The 17,746-nt window shown below is 41.4% G+C and overlaps 1 protein-coding gene across 4 annotated transcripts in view; it reads right to left on the bottom strand.

The window, feature by feature from the left end:
- The window catches only part of ksr2 (kinase suppressor of ras 2), a 92,855-nt gene that overhangs the window by 23,598 nt on the left and 51,511 nt on the right, over positions 1 to 17,746 (bottom strand). For 3 of the 4 annotated variants that reach the window (XM_042101681.1, XM_042101680.1, XM_042101683.1), the window contains 11 exons: positions 16,679 to 16,762; positions 15,898 to 16,010; positions 15,106 to 15,126; positions 14,752 to 14,858; positions 13,893 to 14,061; positions 13,333 to 13,374; positions 12,782 to 12,848; positions 10,816 to 10,864; positions 8,882 to 9,249; positions 1,014 to 1,110; positions 497 to 630 (listed from right to left, as the gene is read on the bottom strand). In XM_042101681.1, coding sequence (XP_041957615.1) covers positions 497 to 630; positions 1,014 to 1,110; positions 8,882 to 9,249; positions 10,816 to 10,864; positions 12,782 to 12,848; positions 13,333 to 13,374; positions 13,893 to 14,061; positions 14,752 to 14,858; positions 15,106 to 15,126; positions 15,898 to 16,010; positions 16,679 to 16,762 — 1,251 coding nt within the window. The remainder of the gene's footprint in view (positions 1 to 496; positions 631 to 1,013; positions 1,111 to 8,881; positions 9,250 to 10,815; positions 10,865 to 12,781; positions 12,849 to 13,332; positions 13,375 to 13,892; positions 14,062 to 14,751; positions 14,859 to 15,105; positions 15,127 to 15,897; positions 16,011 to 16,678; positions 16,763 to 17,746) is intronic. The other variant, XM_042101682.1, reaches the window with a different exon arrangement.

Raw genomic sequence — 17,746 nt, 5'->3', positions numbered from 1 at the left:
ACAGTCAGCCATGACTTCTCCAGTGATAAACGAACTGATGTGAACCATATGCCGTAAATGATTAGGCCCTCCACTTTTTGCGATACAGTGACCACAATACATCTAGCTGCGGGAGAGGGGGGAAAAAGAAAACTGAATTGCTTACAGTGGTGGAACATATTAAATTAGACCAATTAAAAAAATCTGAATCGTGTGACGGACCAACTGCCCTCGTTATTCTCCTTAGAGACGTCAAGCAGGGGAAAAGTCACTGTTTCCTCTAACAGACTTGTTTATTCACTTCTTTTCTTCCAGGCCCAACCCAATCATCAAGCTGTGATGATGTTTCTGAACTTATCCGCAATTGATTGCTTCTTCACAAACTACAGATTAGCTTCTGAAAGAGTATTTTTCCGTGGGGAGAAAAATAGAGGCTCTAAGAGAAATAGGCCTATCAAGTGATTATGTTTGACCGAGGGAAGGGTGATATTAAACTGGGATTTCCACACAGACTTACCTTCCACCTTGCAGTACTCCAGATATTGTGAATAGGCCGAAGTCAGTGATAACCACTTTACCATTGTCGTAGAAGACATTCTTGGACTTCATGTCTTTATGGATGATGCCCTTTGCATGCAGATAGCCCATACCCTGAAAGAGAGAAAACAAAACTATACTCAAGAGCTTTTTCTTAAAACAAGTGGGAAAACTTCCCATCCTAGCCTACGTTTCTCTCTTGCTCTCCAATCGCCCATCGCTTAAGTTTGTGCATTAGTATCCTGATTAGGGACCCTCCACTATTACATAAACATGAAGGAATCAAGCCTGAAGAGCTACCCTGATCACATTGTGATTGTTAGGTGGCATTTTATGATTACCCTCACTGCATGGTGTTAACTTTATGTACAGTTAATTTGCACAAATCATTTTGAATGTTTTATAACTGTGATTTTTGATGTGTTTTTTTTGTTGTTGACATGTTATGAAATGTAAATGACTACGGGAACAGTAATAACTTAAACAGTTCTATTTACCTTCACCATCTCCTGAGCAATCTGTCTGGTCTTGTTGACATCGAGGATGACTTTGGCATCCCTCACCACTGAGTAGAGGGTCCTCCCTTTGCACAGGCTGTAAACATGAGGACAAGCAAATGTCAGCTCAAGTTTCAACAGTAGTTTATGTGCCCCATATAGATCTGCTTAGGTGCAGTGTTTAATACAGTTTCTCATCTCCATTGGTTTGTGCTTAAGACAAAAATACATGTATGACACACAATAATGTTAAAACAAAGTTCAGGTTGGTTGGGATTTCAGAGCCACTATGTCATATCACTTAGATATTCAGTCTTCACCATTCTACAGCATTGCAGCTGCTGGTGAGGTTTTAATGTGGACCTGTGGATCACTTGCTTGCTAACTGATGAGCCAGATGACAGCAGGGCTCTGGACTCAGCAGGGGTGGTAGTGTGATATGCACTACCCCCACCACAGCCATGGCCGCAACACCGACCCCCTGCGTGTGAGGCTCCGTCACAGGTGACGACATCTCACCTGAGGGCCGTCTCTTCCTCTGGAGCTCCGAATGCATATTCATGAGGGAAGCATATAACGTACCCCTCCTCCCCCAACCCAGATTTTAAGTCTCCTCTGGGGACTCTCATCAGTGTCTCTGTGTGTGTGTGTGTGTGTGTGTGTGAGAGAGTGTGTGTGTGTTTGTGCGTGTATGTTCCGTGGTGCCAGTGACATTCCGTTAAACATCCTGATGATGATGTCAGCGGACGCCCGCTGATAGGGATCACCTGATGGCCGACAGGATCGTCGTGGTGACGCGACATGGTGCACAGACCCGCTGCAGTCCCTTGCATCCTGTCGCCAGAGCCCATAATTAGATAGAGGACCACAGGAGCTCGGCCTCTCCTTTTGATGTTCAAGTAAACAACATTTACAAGACAGGAAATAGCAAACTAACCTCAAATGCTTCTGTCTCTCTCCTTTGTCCCTCTGACACTTTCATTTCTATTATCATTCTATCCCACCATTTCCTCTCCTCCTTCCTCTCTATAGAAATGGAAAATCCTGAAAACCCTGTTTTTCTCCCTTCTTATGTTGGCCTGAAGATTCCCACTCTAAGTGGAGCTCCTCATGACAAATGTAAACAATATTAAGTGTTTATGTTCCACAGACTCAAACATTGCATCTTAGGGCAGGATCCAATTTTTCTCAATTCAGCCTCAATCTTGCCTGTTTGTCCGGATGCTCTTCCAGGTAAACGCTCTATAATGAATGATTATGACTTTTTTTTTTTCCCCTCTTAGAGGCTTAATGAAATCCTGGTATCTCCTGAAATGCACATTTCAATTTGATATTCATCAGAATGCAAGCTGGCTTTTAGACAAAGAAAGAAAGAGAGAGAGAGAGAAAGAGAGAAAGATTAGACAGGGAGAGAGAGAGAGAGAGAGATGATTTCTATCAAAGCTTCCAAGAATCCTGAAATGTGTCATTTATTGTGCCAAAGCAGAAATGACGGAAAAATGATTCAGCAATTTTGGGCAAATTCTGTATTTCTGGCAAGGCCACAGCCATAAAATAAGACAACCACAATGACGTGCCGTGTCATGTCCAGTCACCCCCTTTGTGTGTCTGTCTGTTCGTGCCAAACAACGACAGCCCTGTCAAGACTTACAAAACATGCCATGGCACGTCTTGACTATGAGGCCAAAAGTACACATCCATAGGCAATGGGCTCCCAGTGTGGGTACAGTTCAAGTCATGCACAGGATAATGAAGCAGTGCTCCAAGGCACATTTTCTCTCCCTCTCTCCCCAGTGGCATTCTGATTTGCAAGGGAATGAACACAGAGTCCAAATTCCACGGCGAATGTGAAGGGGTGACAGTCTGGCCTCAAATAATACCATCTGCTGTGCGAGAGGCCAGGGAAAGAAGCGCTGGATTTTTCAGAGCAAGTTTACACATACAGAAAAAGTCTGACGGCCTTTTTTCTTCGTTCTCTCTCTCTCTCTTTCTCTGACAGGCAAATAAGCAGCCATTGCAGAATTTTAACGAGGTAAATACAGAATTAATTCAGCCCAAATATGCATTTTTCTGTACAAAGTAGAGAGTTCTTTTTTTACTAGAATGCAGATAGTGCGATGAAACACTTTGTGTTTTGTCTTTAAAACAGAGCTTTTTGTTTTCCTCTGAAAGTGTAGTCCATCACTTATGTCTGTTGCTTTGCTATCAGCATGCACAGCGTACTGTTTGTAAACAAAAATGTCTTTTGAGTGTCCTGTATTGAAAAATTTCAAACAACGCATTTATTTCAAATTACTGAAGTATTAAATCCATAATCCCAAAGTACAAGGATTTTTTTTACTTCTTCTGTAAACATTCATCCTTGAAGTGAACAGCTATTTCTTATGCATAATTTAAGTCTACCAGTGATAGTATATGGCATCTGTTGGAGCATAACTGCAAAACCATTAATGAAAATACAAACAACCTTAAATATTTGCTGGAAGTGTAAAAACGATTCCTGTCACAGCAGTGCCGTACAATTCTGTCTCTAAGGGAAAGGAAGCTATGGTGCAGGATTCAAAAACAGAATCTGTTTTATCTGGCTTAGTATCTTGTCTGGCAACATTCAGTGGCATCCCAAGACTTTTGTGTGAAAGGCACACCATAGAACAGATTAAAATGTTGTCATCTTAATGATAGTGTTGCATGCCTGAAAATTAAGATGGTTTATACAACTGGTTGGCTGGGGGCAGCCGTGGCCTGGCCTGACTAGCTGGTTGGGGGCAGCTGTGGCCTACTGGTTAGGGCTTTGGGCTTGTAACCGAAGGGTTGCCGGTTCGATCCCCGACCAGTAGGAAAACTGTGGGCAGGGGAAGTGGTTGAACACTGCTCTCCCATGCCCACATCCAAGGCTGAAGTGCCCTTGAGCAAGGCACCTAACCCCTCACTGCTCCCCGAGCGCCGCTGTAGCAGGCAGCTCACTGTGATGGGATTAGTGTGTGCTTCACCTCACTGTGTGTTCACTGTGTGCCCTCACAGGAGTATACATATACTTATACTTATATACTTATACAACCCCAAATTAGAAAAAGTTGGGATGTTGTGTAAAATGTGAATAAAAACAGAATGTAATAATCTGCAAATCTTATAAACTCATATTTAGCTGCAAAAACACATCAAATCACATCACATTGATCATATCAAATTTTGAAAGTGACAAATTTGACTATTTCATGGAAAATATATGTTCATTTTGAATTTGCTACCAGCAACATGTTTGATTGGAAAGGAAGAATGTTTCACAACCAATTAGGGTAACTGGCAACATGACTGGATATGAAAAAATCTCGTAGGGGTCACTCTGTGTAAACCTGTGTGGACAAATCATAATTGTAATGTGCTTAGGGAGTTCATCATCTACAGCAGTGTTTCCCAAACTTTTTTTCTGGGGACCCACTTTTTAAAAATGGCAGACAATCGCGACCCATTTCACTTCAGAGCAAACATGCAACCACCAATATTGTGTTAGGCCACAGGTTCTCAAACTTTTCGATGCCCCGTTAATGTTTGTGCAAAAAGGCTGATTCATGTCCCTTGAATTTTGCAACTGCGAGGTCCATGGCAGGCGCCCCACAAAAATGTTTCATTTTGCAAGTGAGATGTCCACGCTGTCCCCTCTGCGACACGTAACCCCCCCCCCCCCCCCCCCCCCCCCCCCCTTTCAGAGCTATTCTAAATGCAAAATTGCACCGGGTTTTCTAAATGCAAAGCTATTTAGCTATTCTAAATGCAAAATTGCATTGGACCGTGACTGTAGTTAACAAACTAGATCTTAATAGAAAACTGTTAGCTTTCCTGGTATAAGTTAGGCCCATTACACAACAAATGCGTGTGCTGGAGACCCAAATAAAATCTCCTGCGACCCACCCTTTGGGAACCAATGATCTACAGTACATAATCATTAAAATATTCAGAGAATCCAGAGAAATCTTTGCAAACTAGGGATAGAACTGAAAAACCTCAGATGGCACTACATTAAAACCAGACCTATTTATATGAAGAAAATAATTGTATGAGCTCAAGAATACCTCTGATAACCATTGTCTATAAGCATAGTTTGATACTCAATTCAGAAATGCTAGTGTAAACTTTACGATTCAACAGCCAAAATTGTATTTAGATATGTTACAGAGATATCTGGGCCTGAGCTTGTTTAAAATGAACTGAAGTAAGGGGGGAAAAGGTCCTGTAATTAGACCAATCAAAATGTGCCATTATTTTTGGACTATTATTTCTGGGCTAAAGAGGAGAGGGCCTATCCAAGTATCCAACGTATCCAACTTGTTTTAGGACTCAGTCCAAAACCCAACATCTATATTTCTATCATCTATCATATATTCCATATTTAAACAGTATGGGAGTCCAGGTGCTAAAATGACCTGTCTGCAGTCCAGACCTGTCAAATTAGGTCCACCATGAAATGAAAAACATGATTAGGAATGCCTCCTACTGTCGAGCAACAGAAATCCTATGTTTGGCAGGACAACTCAAGCAACTGGTCTTCTCGGTTCCTAAACATCTACAGAATTTTGTTAAATGAAGAGATGAAGCAGCACAGTGGTAAACATTCCCTGTCCCAACTTTTTTTGAAAAATGTTAAGACATTCTGTTTTTATTTGCATTTTACACAACGTCCCAACTTTTTCTGATTTGGGGTTGTAGGTAAAAGTAATTAACCTGACCCTAGCCAGATGAATGTCGTTCCGCTTAGCTCCGCCTAGCTTCACTCACATCCATCTGGGACCTCTTCCATTGAGAGTGATTTCTCCAACCAACTTTATGGTTTAGCCAATCAGGGCACAGGGCGGGAGTTTCATAGATGTGACATAGCGTAGAAGCGACTGTGAGTCTGTTATTAGAGTCACGGGTTGGCTTCGATGTGAGTGGTTGAAGTAGCATGTCAATAGATGACGGACAAGTGGCTTATTCAATCATATGCAAGCATTTTTTGATTAATCTGAAGCAACACTTCAATGGATCGGTTCCAGATGGATGAGTGGAGCTAGGCGGAGCGAAATTCATCTGGCTATTGCCAGGTTAAAAAGTAATCCCCCTCAGCCGAAAGTCAAAAGGTCTTCAGCAAACTTGAAAATGTGATGCTTCACAAGCCTTGGGATTTTTTGTTGCATCTTACAAAGTTTTCTAGGATAGAGGCAGCGGCTCTCAGTTGTCTTGTCAACAGTAATGATGGAATGCAAAAGTAAAAAAAATGAACTTTGAAAACACTTTTTTAAGACCAACCAAAGAAACACACAACAAACATTTCATCACTACAAAATATATTTGCAATAACTTCATGACCTTTCTGACTACAAACGCTCAACTTTCAGAGAAATGTCATCACATGTTTGCTATTGTTACGGCCCAGGCCGCTGTGTCCTAACTCCGCCCATTGGCACTGACGTGCCTGGGTGCTTGTTCCCCTGTGTGCCCAGGTGTGCCTGATTGGGAGTGAGATTTAAGATCGGCTCAGTCTGCACTCCGGGCGGTTCTCCTCCTCCCGGCTTGGCATTCATTTTGTTGCGTTACCTTCTTCTCTGTACTGACTTACACTTCACTTTTGCGTAATTAACACTACACTGACTTGCACCTCATCCTTATCGTTATTCTGAAATATTAGTTATGTTTAACTTTCTTTAATAAATTCATTTATTATTATTTCAACACTGCGTTGGTCTCCCCTGAATGTACATACTCCGAGCCAGTATGTCACACTATCCTTGATTCTCTCGTACAGTACCTTTCACATCTGAAAATGTGTTTAAGTCCTTCCCTTCCCTTTAACAATCTTTCTTATTTGTGTTTTTAACATTTTTATTATTATTATTTTTTTTTTATCATTATCATGTACCGGACAAGCTCATTGAGCCCTTTCGTCTGAAAACTTCTCAAGGATGTCTTTGTTTTAGAGATGCAAAACTTCTGTTGCAGACGATGTGGAGAAAATCACTTTTTCTGTTATATTATAACTTAAAACTTAACAGCCTTCTTTTTTATTTATCCAGAGGGCAGGACATTGAAAGACATCATCAAGTTACATAATGGTGTTGTTTTTACAGTGATAACCTAATACATGTATTCAATACAAGAATAACACTTAAATGTCAAATAAAAATAGTGTTATAGTTGTGCTATACGTACAGTAGTCTTAATAAATACTCTTTATCATTGATGAAACCATCCCATTACTAATGTTCCTCTAGCCTTACTTAGCCATACTCAATTCTAGTCAGAGTGTGAGTCTGATACTGCACCATTATGATATTATTATGGGGTGTGTTTCAACTCATACAGGGGAAAAATACAGGGGGCTCTGCACATTACTCGATAGATCTAACCAATCAGAGCAATGAAATGGGCAATGGCTGAACCAAATTTCCCGACCTCAAATTTTGTGGACAGAGTTAAATTCACCCAGACCTAAGTGTGGCATGGTGCTGCTGCTTGCACCACAGCTTCCCCTAGTTCATTTTTGTTTGTTGTCCAACCTTGCACTTTACCCAGAATTTAAATTTGGTACTTTTGGTGGGATATTTAGTGCACAAGAAGTGTGTGAGCAAAACAAAAGACAAGACAACAAAGCCGTATTTCAAAACAGAGGCAGTAGACTTCATCCTAGAGTAACTTTCTGAAAGAGATATTTTGAGTTTATCTGAAAGCACCCCAAAGTGAGCAGGCAGGCGGGCGGGCAGTCTAAAGGGGCTAATGTGGAGATAACGAGCTCGGCTAGGGCTCAGAGTAAAGGCCATGAGCCAGTTGGGCACACAGGCGGGCAGGGAGCACGGAGAGGGCAGACACAGGAAATCAACACGCCACACGACAGAACACGAAGCAACGCAAGGCCGTGCCACTGCTCTATCCTCCAGCACTGAAACGTTTGGCTGTTTGGCCGTTAACAGCCTCGTACACACCCTGGTTCAGGCACAAACTTTCTAAAAATAGTGTGTGTGTGTGTGTGTGTGTGTGTGTGTGTGTGTGTGGGGGGGGGGGGGGGGGGGGGGGGGGGGGGTCACAAATTTCCACACATCAAAACTTTAAATGCACAAGTGTAGGCACACACTACATACAATTGTGTACATACAATGTGTCCCTAGTATAGATAGAAAGGGGTCTTTGGGGTAACTAATTGGTCCCCTTTCTCATCTACTACCATGGCAATCATTTGATCTCTCATTACACCTCAGCACACAGAAATACATCCTACTTCACACAAAGAGCATTGTTCAAATACATGACGAGCAAATAAATCAAGCTGTGGGGGGTCCCTGTTACGATGACGTGTGTTAGAGCAGTGAGTGGGGTGTTCAATCATATTCATTGTAATATGTGACATCAGGTATGACAGTACTACAAACTACAAACATGACAGTAAAGAGTGCAGAAATGCTACTTCCTGTGCATTCAGAGCTCTTTGAAGAACGTATCTTCAATGACATCATATAAAACCACTTTCTTTACTTCATTCAGTTGCCATGCCAAATTAATTATTAAAGCTTTAGCTTACATAAGATCTATCCTTAGCCATATACACCCTACTGTTTTGATTACCTGTCTTATGGCATAAATATACAAAACAGCATGGATATTTGGCATTTTAAATTGCTGTTGCTCTCTCTCTGTCTCTCCCTTTCTGGCTATTCATGGCATCACAGCAAAACACTCCAATTAACACAGTGGTCATCAGGCTCCTCACAGGTAAAACAACCTGTGTATGTAACTGTCCTATCTGGTGTGAGTGTGTGTGTGTGTGTGTATGGGTGTGTGTGTGTGTGTGTTTGTATGTGTGTGAGTGTGTGTGCATGTGCGTGCATGCTTGCGTGATTCACCTGGTGATGATGGCCAAGTGCGGTGGATTCATGCACGCGCCCATGAACAGCACTACATTCTCATGGCGCGTGTTCCGGTACGCCATCACCTCGCGCTTGAAGGCCTTGAGCTGATCCTCATTGTCACGCTCGATGTCGATGAGACGGAGGGCCACCTCGCCGTGCCAGCGGCCGTGGTAGACCTGGCCAAAGCGGCCCTTGCCGATGAGCTCGCCGATCTCTAGCTGCTCGAAGGGGATGTCCCACTCCTGCAGGAAGATGCTCGTCTGGCTGGCCTTGCGCGGGAAGTTGCGGGCCGAGAGCAGCGACAGGTTCATCTCCTCGAACTCGTCCGCTGAGTCATCCGCCTCGTCGTTTCCTTCCTCGTTCTGAGGGGTGAAAACAGAAGGCCAGCAGAGACTGAACATACAAACAAAACCTGAATCCAAAACAGATCTTCCCCCAAATAGGGTCAGGGAACATGGGTTTTCAGCAGGAATTAGAAACGGTACGAACGGTACGGTACGAAGTAACCGAAAACTGGTAACAAACAAAATTTGTGAATGAACGTAACCGGAACAAAACCCATTTCACTTGTTTCGGAGTGAAAGCGCTATTTCGGGCAGCCGTGGCCTACTGGTTAGCGCTTCGGACGTACCCTTGAGCAAGGCACCTAACCCCTCACTGCTCCCCAAGCGCCGCTGTTGTTGCAGGCAGCTCACTGCGCCGGGATTAGTGTGTGCTTCACCTCACTGTGTGTACACTGTGTGCTGAGTGTGTTTCACTAATTCACAGATTGGGATAAATGCAGAGACCAAATTTCCCTAACGGGATCAAAAGAGTATATATACTATATACTATACTATTTTACATTTTAGATAACCGGTTAATAATGTTGTTTATCATTCCACACCTGCAGTATCTGGTTTGGAAAGTCACCTGCACACATAGTGTTTCCCAGACCCTGTATAGGATGAGTTAAGTCAGAATTTATGAATCACTGAAGGCTACTGTATAATAGGGTAGGCCCACACCTGAATTCAGGCACGGTATTTTTAACAGTTGGCCTTGATATCTAATGTGCTTTGATTTAAGCTTTAAGGCTGTTGTGCAGAAAAAAAGCTTATGGTATTGTGTCACCTGCCATAAATCAATTTGTAAAGGCAATGCCATTTTTAAAGGAACTTTATTAACGGTTCTTTTATAACGCTCTGACCGGTTTCCATTTAGAGGTGATGCCTTGGAACACTGGAACGGGAACGAAAAAATTATGTTTTTGCTCAGAACGAACTGAAATTAAAATTATTCTGTTTTCAGTCCCTGGTTTTCAAAGGGAGAAACAATTGGTGCCCTGGTCCCAACAAAGCTTACATTTCATATAGTTTTACGTGGATTGGTACGAGTAATGAACCCAGACCTGAGCCAAATCCATACCATTATCAGCTGGTATTAAAAAAGTTGGTATTTACAATGCTTACTGTCGGTTCAGCCTACATGCTCAGGGGTGTACAAGACACAAAAAGGAGGTTGGGGTGCTAGTCAGAGTTTTGAATTTGTGTTTGACAAGTCATTAACATAAAGTCAGAGTGGTTGTGTGCACATCCCACCGAAGTTCAGGCCAGGTGCAGGACAAAGTATACTAAAAGGTAAAAACAAAAGAGCCTGAAGAACACCCTGTTGGCTTGAAACATTGATTTTCTTTTAACTCTGGGAACTGTTCTGGTGTGCGAACTTTGTCTTTTGTTTTTACCTTTAAGTCATTAACATAGCTATTCATAAGACATTGGATAATGACCGAAGCAGCACACTGTTTTACTGTATTGTGAATGTGTACCGTTAATGACACTCATCAGGTACAGAGCACGGAGTTTGTGAAACGGAATTTCAACAACAACAACAAACTATCTGTCTAATGTATGAGCATCTTCTCTACAAAATCAACGTAAACCACTCACATCTGATGTGGGCTCCACTTCGATTTGCAGGAGAGGGTTTCCAGTGTTACTGAGAGCAGGTCATTTGTGAGGTAAAATGGAAGGGTGGCAGGAAAAGAAGATTGACAGATGGTTAGCTCCAAATCGCTCGGCAACATGATTCATGGCATTTCACTCAGGCGTACTTCAATTCTGGGTCATTTGAGCTTAATTCCTTTGAGGTGGATAACATGTTTTATGCTTAACCTTAATACATATATGTTCACAGGAGTTAGCGTGAACAGCAATTCCACATATTTAGTGCACCAAACCCAAAAAAGTGATTTCTGCCACCTCAGATTATGTCTTCCTTATAGGATTTGCCCTATTAGACACCTAATCATAGCTAAATGTCAAAACTAACATCACTGATCAATTAAGAGGCAAACACGATCATACAAATGATTGATTAAATAACAGTAGCAGTTGTAATGATAATAGTAGTAAGTAGTAGAAGTTGAAGTATGAAGTAGACATATCAGAGTTAGCAGACTATTTTAGATGTTTACAAATTACTTCAACATACTTATTTATGTTTACTTCAACATACTTATTTAAGCATCATCTACTGGAGCAATCAATTCATTATCTTTGAAGTGTGTATTAAAAAGGGACACTAAGTATGAAATATGGGAAACAGTCATCTCTCTTCACCACCAGTCTTACAGTGCAAGCAGTTCTAAGTGACTAATTTCACATTTGACCAAAAGGTGACTTTGATATGAACCTCCTCTTACTCCTATTTCTATGAATGGCAAACACTGCAATGGTACTTCAGAACACAGACTTTCTTATCTTTAGCATCACTGTCAGTGTGCTGTTTCTGAGACATTCTCTTTCTTTTTTTAGTCTCTGACAGGATTTTAAGAGACAAACAGGGATCTCGGCGTCAGCCCAACTGTAGCGTAAACTAAAGGCCATTCCAGCATTTGCCCAAAGTCTACATCTTGTCTGTGTGCACATCAAAATGTTTGCCACTCCAGTGTCTTGTGCTCCAGTAATTTCACTAATACGAAAATGATGTTTAATGTGAGTCGGTCAGCTCTGGTCCTGTATAGAAATGCTCTGACCTACAATAGTGACATATATTACCCATTAAAGCCAATGCCTTTGTATATGTATATGGTATGCAGTCACGCATACATAAATACACAATAGGTTTTTATTATTATTTCTTGTATTTGTTGACATAACCTAATACACAGTTGGAGAGACTACATGGGACACTTTTCTGAGGAGAAAAAACAAACGATGAAAAAACCAGCAATGCCTACATTTTATACAGCTTTACCTGGACATAAATCCCTGTTCAGCGAACTAGTCTGGTGAATCCTACAGCTAGAGAGTGTATCATGCTGAGATGTGCGATGAGTCTCTGTGTGTGGAGACCTTCGGTATTAGATGACTGTGAAAAACATAACTAGCACTCCACAGACTTGTGAAAAAAAAAAACAAAGTGGTCTAGGGAGTGGGAAAAATGAATGATTTTTTGTTGTTTTTGGGGTGTTGTTTTCAGAGAGAGGACAAAGCTACTAAGTGTTGATGGTGACACTTTAGCTGCACTTCAAATAAACACCGCAAAATAAAGCCTATTCTTTTACAAAGACAACAATCCAGATGGGCTCTTTTAAAGAAATCTTTGTGAGAAAATAGCACGTAACTCACCAAATGGGACAGAAAAACAGCTATATAGATTAACAAAAAAATGTTTGGCTGATTTTAATTCATGACAGTTCTAATTCATTCATTATCAATATCAATTCAATATCTTTCTTTCAGCTGTTTTATGCTTTGTCACTATCTACAATCACATGACAAACACATCACAAAATCCCTCAGTGGGCTCTGTGTTTGTCTGAGACACATTAACGATAAGCTTAAACTAAAATCTCACAAAGGAAACAAACAAACAAACATCCAAAACAAACGATTAAAAGGGGATACTCACACGGGCTCAGATAGAACAGGGTGCAGAATGACCTGTGGTGCTCTGGTGGGAACTTCTGGGGCCACGTCTGTTAAATAAGTAAACAAACAAAATAAACAAACAAACAACAAATAAATAAAAACATTAAACCGGTCTCGGGGGAATAGGGATAGGGGTGTGTGTGTGTGTGGAGGTGGGGACACTCTCCCAGTTTCACCAGGACAACACTTAGGGTTTGATAACATGGGCATTAAGTGCCATGGCGCAATTCAGTGCATTTGATTAAAAAAAACCTTGCTTTCATTTCAGCAAAAACACAAGGGTTGGCTTGATTTATCTGGGTAGAACTGCTCCTGAAAGGTCTTTTATTAAGGCCCCTAATGGAGGCTTCTAGCAGGTTGCTACAGGCGTAAAATACTCCTTAAAAAAAGATGGGGGCTGAGGTGGGATGGGTGCTAAGGGTGTTGAGTGTGGAGGTGGTTGGGGTGTTGGGTTGTCACATCAAAAGAGTCCTCTGAGGTGTGCTGTAGTGCATTATGGGAAGAGGTAATGATCAATTATGACACACTTACCAGGAAAGATGAACTGCTGCTTGTATTTGAAGTAATGAGAAGCTGCAAGACACACGCGCACACACACACACACACACACACACACAAGAAAAGACAGTGGTGTGAAAAGCTAAGAAACTCAAGAGGAGCCTTCAAGTGTCACGGCAGTCAGATGTATTCCTACATTCACACACACACACACACACACACACACACACACACACACACACACAGATACAGACACAGATACAGACAGACACACACACACACACACACACATATACAGACAGACAGACACACACACACACACACAAGCTCTGCCGTGACTGGGCTTCTTCATCTTAGCTGCATCAGAAATGAGCACCCCCCCCCCCCCCCCACACACACACCTATCTGAACCCACTACTACCAATGTGCACCTAGTTTTGAAGCTGAGTTAAAAAGGAGCCAGTCATGTTAGCAATGCAACAAGCCCACCAAGAGAGTCTGCCTACATGCTGCTGCTCAATGTGATACCAGTGTAAGTATTCACTCTTTTCAAAAGGCAGTGACTGAGGTGGAGGAAGAGGAATATGACATACTTGTTAGGCTTAAGGGTTTCTGTTGCCGTGCCGACTGAGGGGAGGGGTGTAGAGGTGATGGAGGCGTAGCACTGGGAGGAAGAGGAGGAGCTGGTGAGGAAGGAGTGGAGGATGTGGTGGAGGAAGGGTTACTGCTGGAATCTGGCTGGTACGGAACAGGGATATGGTCCTATGAGAGACAGGAAAAGAAAGAGAGAGAGAGAGCAAAAGAGAGAGATTGAAAGAGAGAGAGAGAGAGAGAGAGAGAGAAAGAGACACAGGAGAGAAATAGAGAGTACCTTTTCAGTCTTCCTTAATCCTCTATCAGATAATGATGGTAAACATTTGCACATATTTTGCTCTTTTTATTTCTCACCATCACAGTTTTATGTTTCATGCACACATTAGGTTAGGTAGGCATAATGTATTAGATATACAATACAAGAGTAGATATAGAGTACAAGGAACACTGTACTATGACTGTAACTAATTAAAAATGTGCCATGTTGTAGAGCAGACTCTTATAAGGACTCTTCTCTTGGACATATCTAGTAATAACCCCTTCTGAAGCTGTGGGTTCTATTGACTCAAGTAAATGAAAGACATTAATTACTATGTCTTCTCTGCCTTATCCCCCATATAATGGCCTTGCTGAGATATCATTGAGGTTGGCTTTACTCATTAGACGTCTCTCAGCAGCTTCCACTCCCACGACATACAAATGTGGAGAGCAGATGACGTGAGGATGAGGACACTAGTCACAAACCCTTCTAAAGAACATGGCAAATCAAAAGCTCTTATGCTTGCTTTTGGTGAGATATGCTTAGTTTAGTTTAAAAACTATCCAGCTAGAGTTTTTTTTTCCATCAGAGGGACCTACCTTGTTGATTTTGTTGGTTTTTGGGAGCGTTTGGCTGATGTGCAGGTCTGTGTACCTAAGGGGGTTGTTGATGTCACAAGGTACAGACTCGGTCCTGACTAATCGAGCTGTGTGAAAACAAAAACACGGACGCCCAGGCCCCAAACAAAACATTAGTCATCCCCATTTGTGAGGGGAAAACAGTGTACAAACATTGTGGGGGAAGACTGTCAATGTGATCCCAAATGATCAATTAATGTCAGAGAGTTATTTTTTTAATCTATTAAAAAAAGGTCTGACCAGATTGGAGTGACAAATTGAACAAATATTGTCCCTGCACACTCAGTAAAAGCATTTATAAATCGATCATATTACCTTGAGATGTTCCTTGATGGTCTTTAAAAGCAAAAAATTGAAGCAGGGAGGGGATGAAGTGGGAGAGGTACAGGTGAAACGGAAGAAGAAAAAATGAAAAAAATATCCAAAGTGAATTCAGCTCTACAGGAACTAGTATTAATGGAATGCCTTTAGCTCTGCATAAAGACTAAGATAAGGGGCCAGTAATCACAGAAATTGTAAGGACTACTTTATTAGTTCTAATTATATTTTTCTGCTCCAACTACTAATCTAAGCTAATCTGGGCTAATCTATGTACAGTATATGTTCCGCTGCAGCTAATAATGCTACCAATTATAATATGGTCATAGTTCAGGTCAAAAGTTCAATCAATAATGTAAATCACTAATCTAGGTCATAATAACACAACAATGCAATACCACAGGAAATAATAATGTTGTCAAAATATGTCATTTCTTGTTGTGCACTGTTATCGCAACACAGAAAACAAGTGCACATCACTATCAAAACAATGTGATGTGTCTGTGTTCCCAAAACTAATCAACAAAGCATAAAGCAACCAATGATTAATCCTTTGTTAATTACACCTCTGTAACTAGTACAACATTATTACACATATAACACTTACAATAACACATGCAATAAAACACATACAATATAATATATATAATATTTGTCATTGTAACTCAATTTTATTGAAGCCCATACAGGTAACATCAAACATTATAGTATAATTCAGTAACAGTCTATAGCATATTGATTGGTATTCTACATGATGGTCTGGATCCAAGAGAGTTTAAAGGTGCCTACCCAGCATTAGGAGAGAAACATCACTACCTGCCGGTGAAACCCTACCTCCGCGAGGCATGATCAGCAGGTGGCATGGGGAGGCCTCTTTGGTACATTTATTGTGGCACTTCAACCTAATTGCCAAAGTAAGTCAAAGTCAATGTATAAAACACACACAGCACATACATACTGTAGACAAACACATGGACGTGCAAACACACACACACACACACACACACGCACACACACACACACACACACACACACACACACACACACACATACATGTACATACACACAAACATACACACCACACTTAAATACTCTCATACTTACACACATTACACACACACACAAATTTGACTATGAAAGTAAATACATTACGGAACATCAGCAGACACCCCCCCCCCCCCCCCCCCACCCCCCACACACACACACACACACACCCCCCACACACTCCTCCTGACATAACTACTTTTCATATCAACCATCACATTCAGCAGTGGTTAAAATTAATACACAGTTAATTTATTCATATAATCTGTTTTTGACGATAGTGGTAATTATACCTAATTTGCAACTTCAGGTGTAATTACTATGACAAATTTTCTAGTCAGAATGTTTAATAGCCTGCAATGAACAAAATAATGGCGCCCAAACAGACTTTTAAAGAAGATTTAAAATGCGGTTCTTTGTCAAAGTTCAAAAGCAACTCCTGGCAGACTACTTATCGAGGTCTGATGGATAATCCTTCCAGTTCTCTTTGAAGCTGTCAATAAGCAAAGGTTTTACTCAGACTTACTTGCAGTTTTTACATTTTAGTCCGAACAACATTCCTTTTCCGCAAACTGTACATGTCTGAGACATCCAATATTTGGTGGAAAATCTGTAGGCACACAAACCACATGAATGCTTAGAAACAGTGATAGACACACATTTCAATCTGTTTACGATAGCACCCACACCGCCCCGAAAGAAAACACACCTAGAGAGAAAGAGTGTGTTTGTGTGAAAGAGAGAGAGAGAGAGAGAGAGAGAGAGAGAGAGAGAGATAACATACAAGCATGCTCTGACCTTTTGACTTTGTTTCTGAGTCTGTCAGAGTGACAAGTAGCATCTGCTATAGCAAGCAGCACACTTCCGAAATAACCTTTTAATTCAAAGATCGATGTATGTGGCCTCTTCTAAATGTAGTATTTTTCCTCTAATCTAAAAAAAAAATGCCATAATTCAATTCTGCCTGAATGCCATTCAATTCAACATAAAAGCTTCATTGTGGCCGAATGCCTATACGCATATTCCCTCATACAATAGCCATAGATAGCGCTAACGCTAAGGCTAAACTCATTTGCTTCGGATGCCTCCCACGGGGCCTTCAGATTCTCACATTCACATACGCAAAACACATCTCACTATCTCTGCCATGGATTACCAGCAAACCAACAGTGCGCCCAGCAATAACAATAATAATAATAAAAAACAACAATTCACTGTGAGGGTGGCGTAGTGGCAAGACAAAGTCTTTGGAGAGGGCTAGGGGTTGTCTTCGGTTTGCCGCCGCCGCCACCGTGATAAGAGACGATAAGAGGGCAACACTCGTGGGTAATGGAATATGACTAACGCGAGCTGACAGAATCAAAATATTTTCATTAGATCCTCTGAATTGACTAATCCAAATGAAAACACAATTTAATATCGACTTCACCCAGCGGAGGCCAAGTGGCGTGTCTGCGCTCCTCGGAGTTAAACACAGGTCTCGATTTCCATTTATCTTCAATTTTTTTTCTACTTTCTACACCCCCCCCCCCCCCCAGATCATAACCAGATATGAGTTTGCACAAAGCTATGACAGTGATAGAGTGCTAATATA

The sequence above is a fragment of the Alosa sapidissima genome, chromosome 8, assembly GCF_018492685.1.
Source record: "Alosa sapidissima isolate fAloSap1 chromosome 8, fAloSap1.pri, whole genome shotgun sequence".
Taxonomy (NCBI): domain Eukaryota; kingdom Metazoa; phylum Chordata; class Actinopteri; order Clupeiformes; family Clupeidae; genus Alosa; species Alosa sapidissima.
Note: the sequence above shows the minus strand (reverse complement) of the source record. Positions and strands in the feature narration are given on the sequence as shown.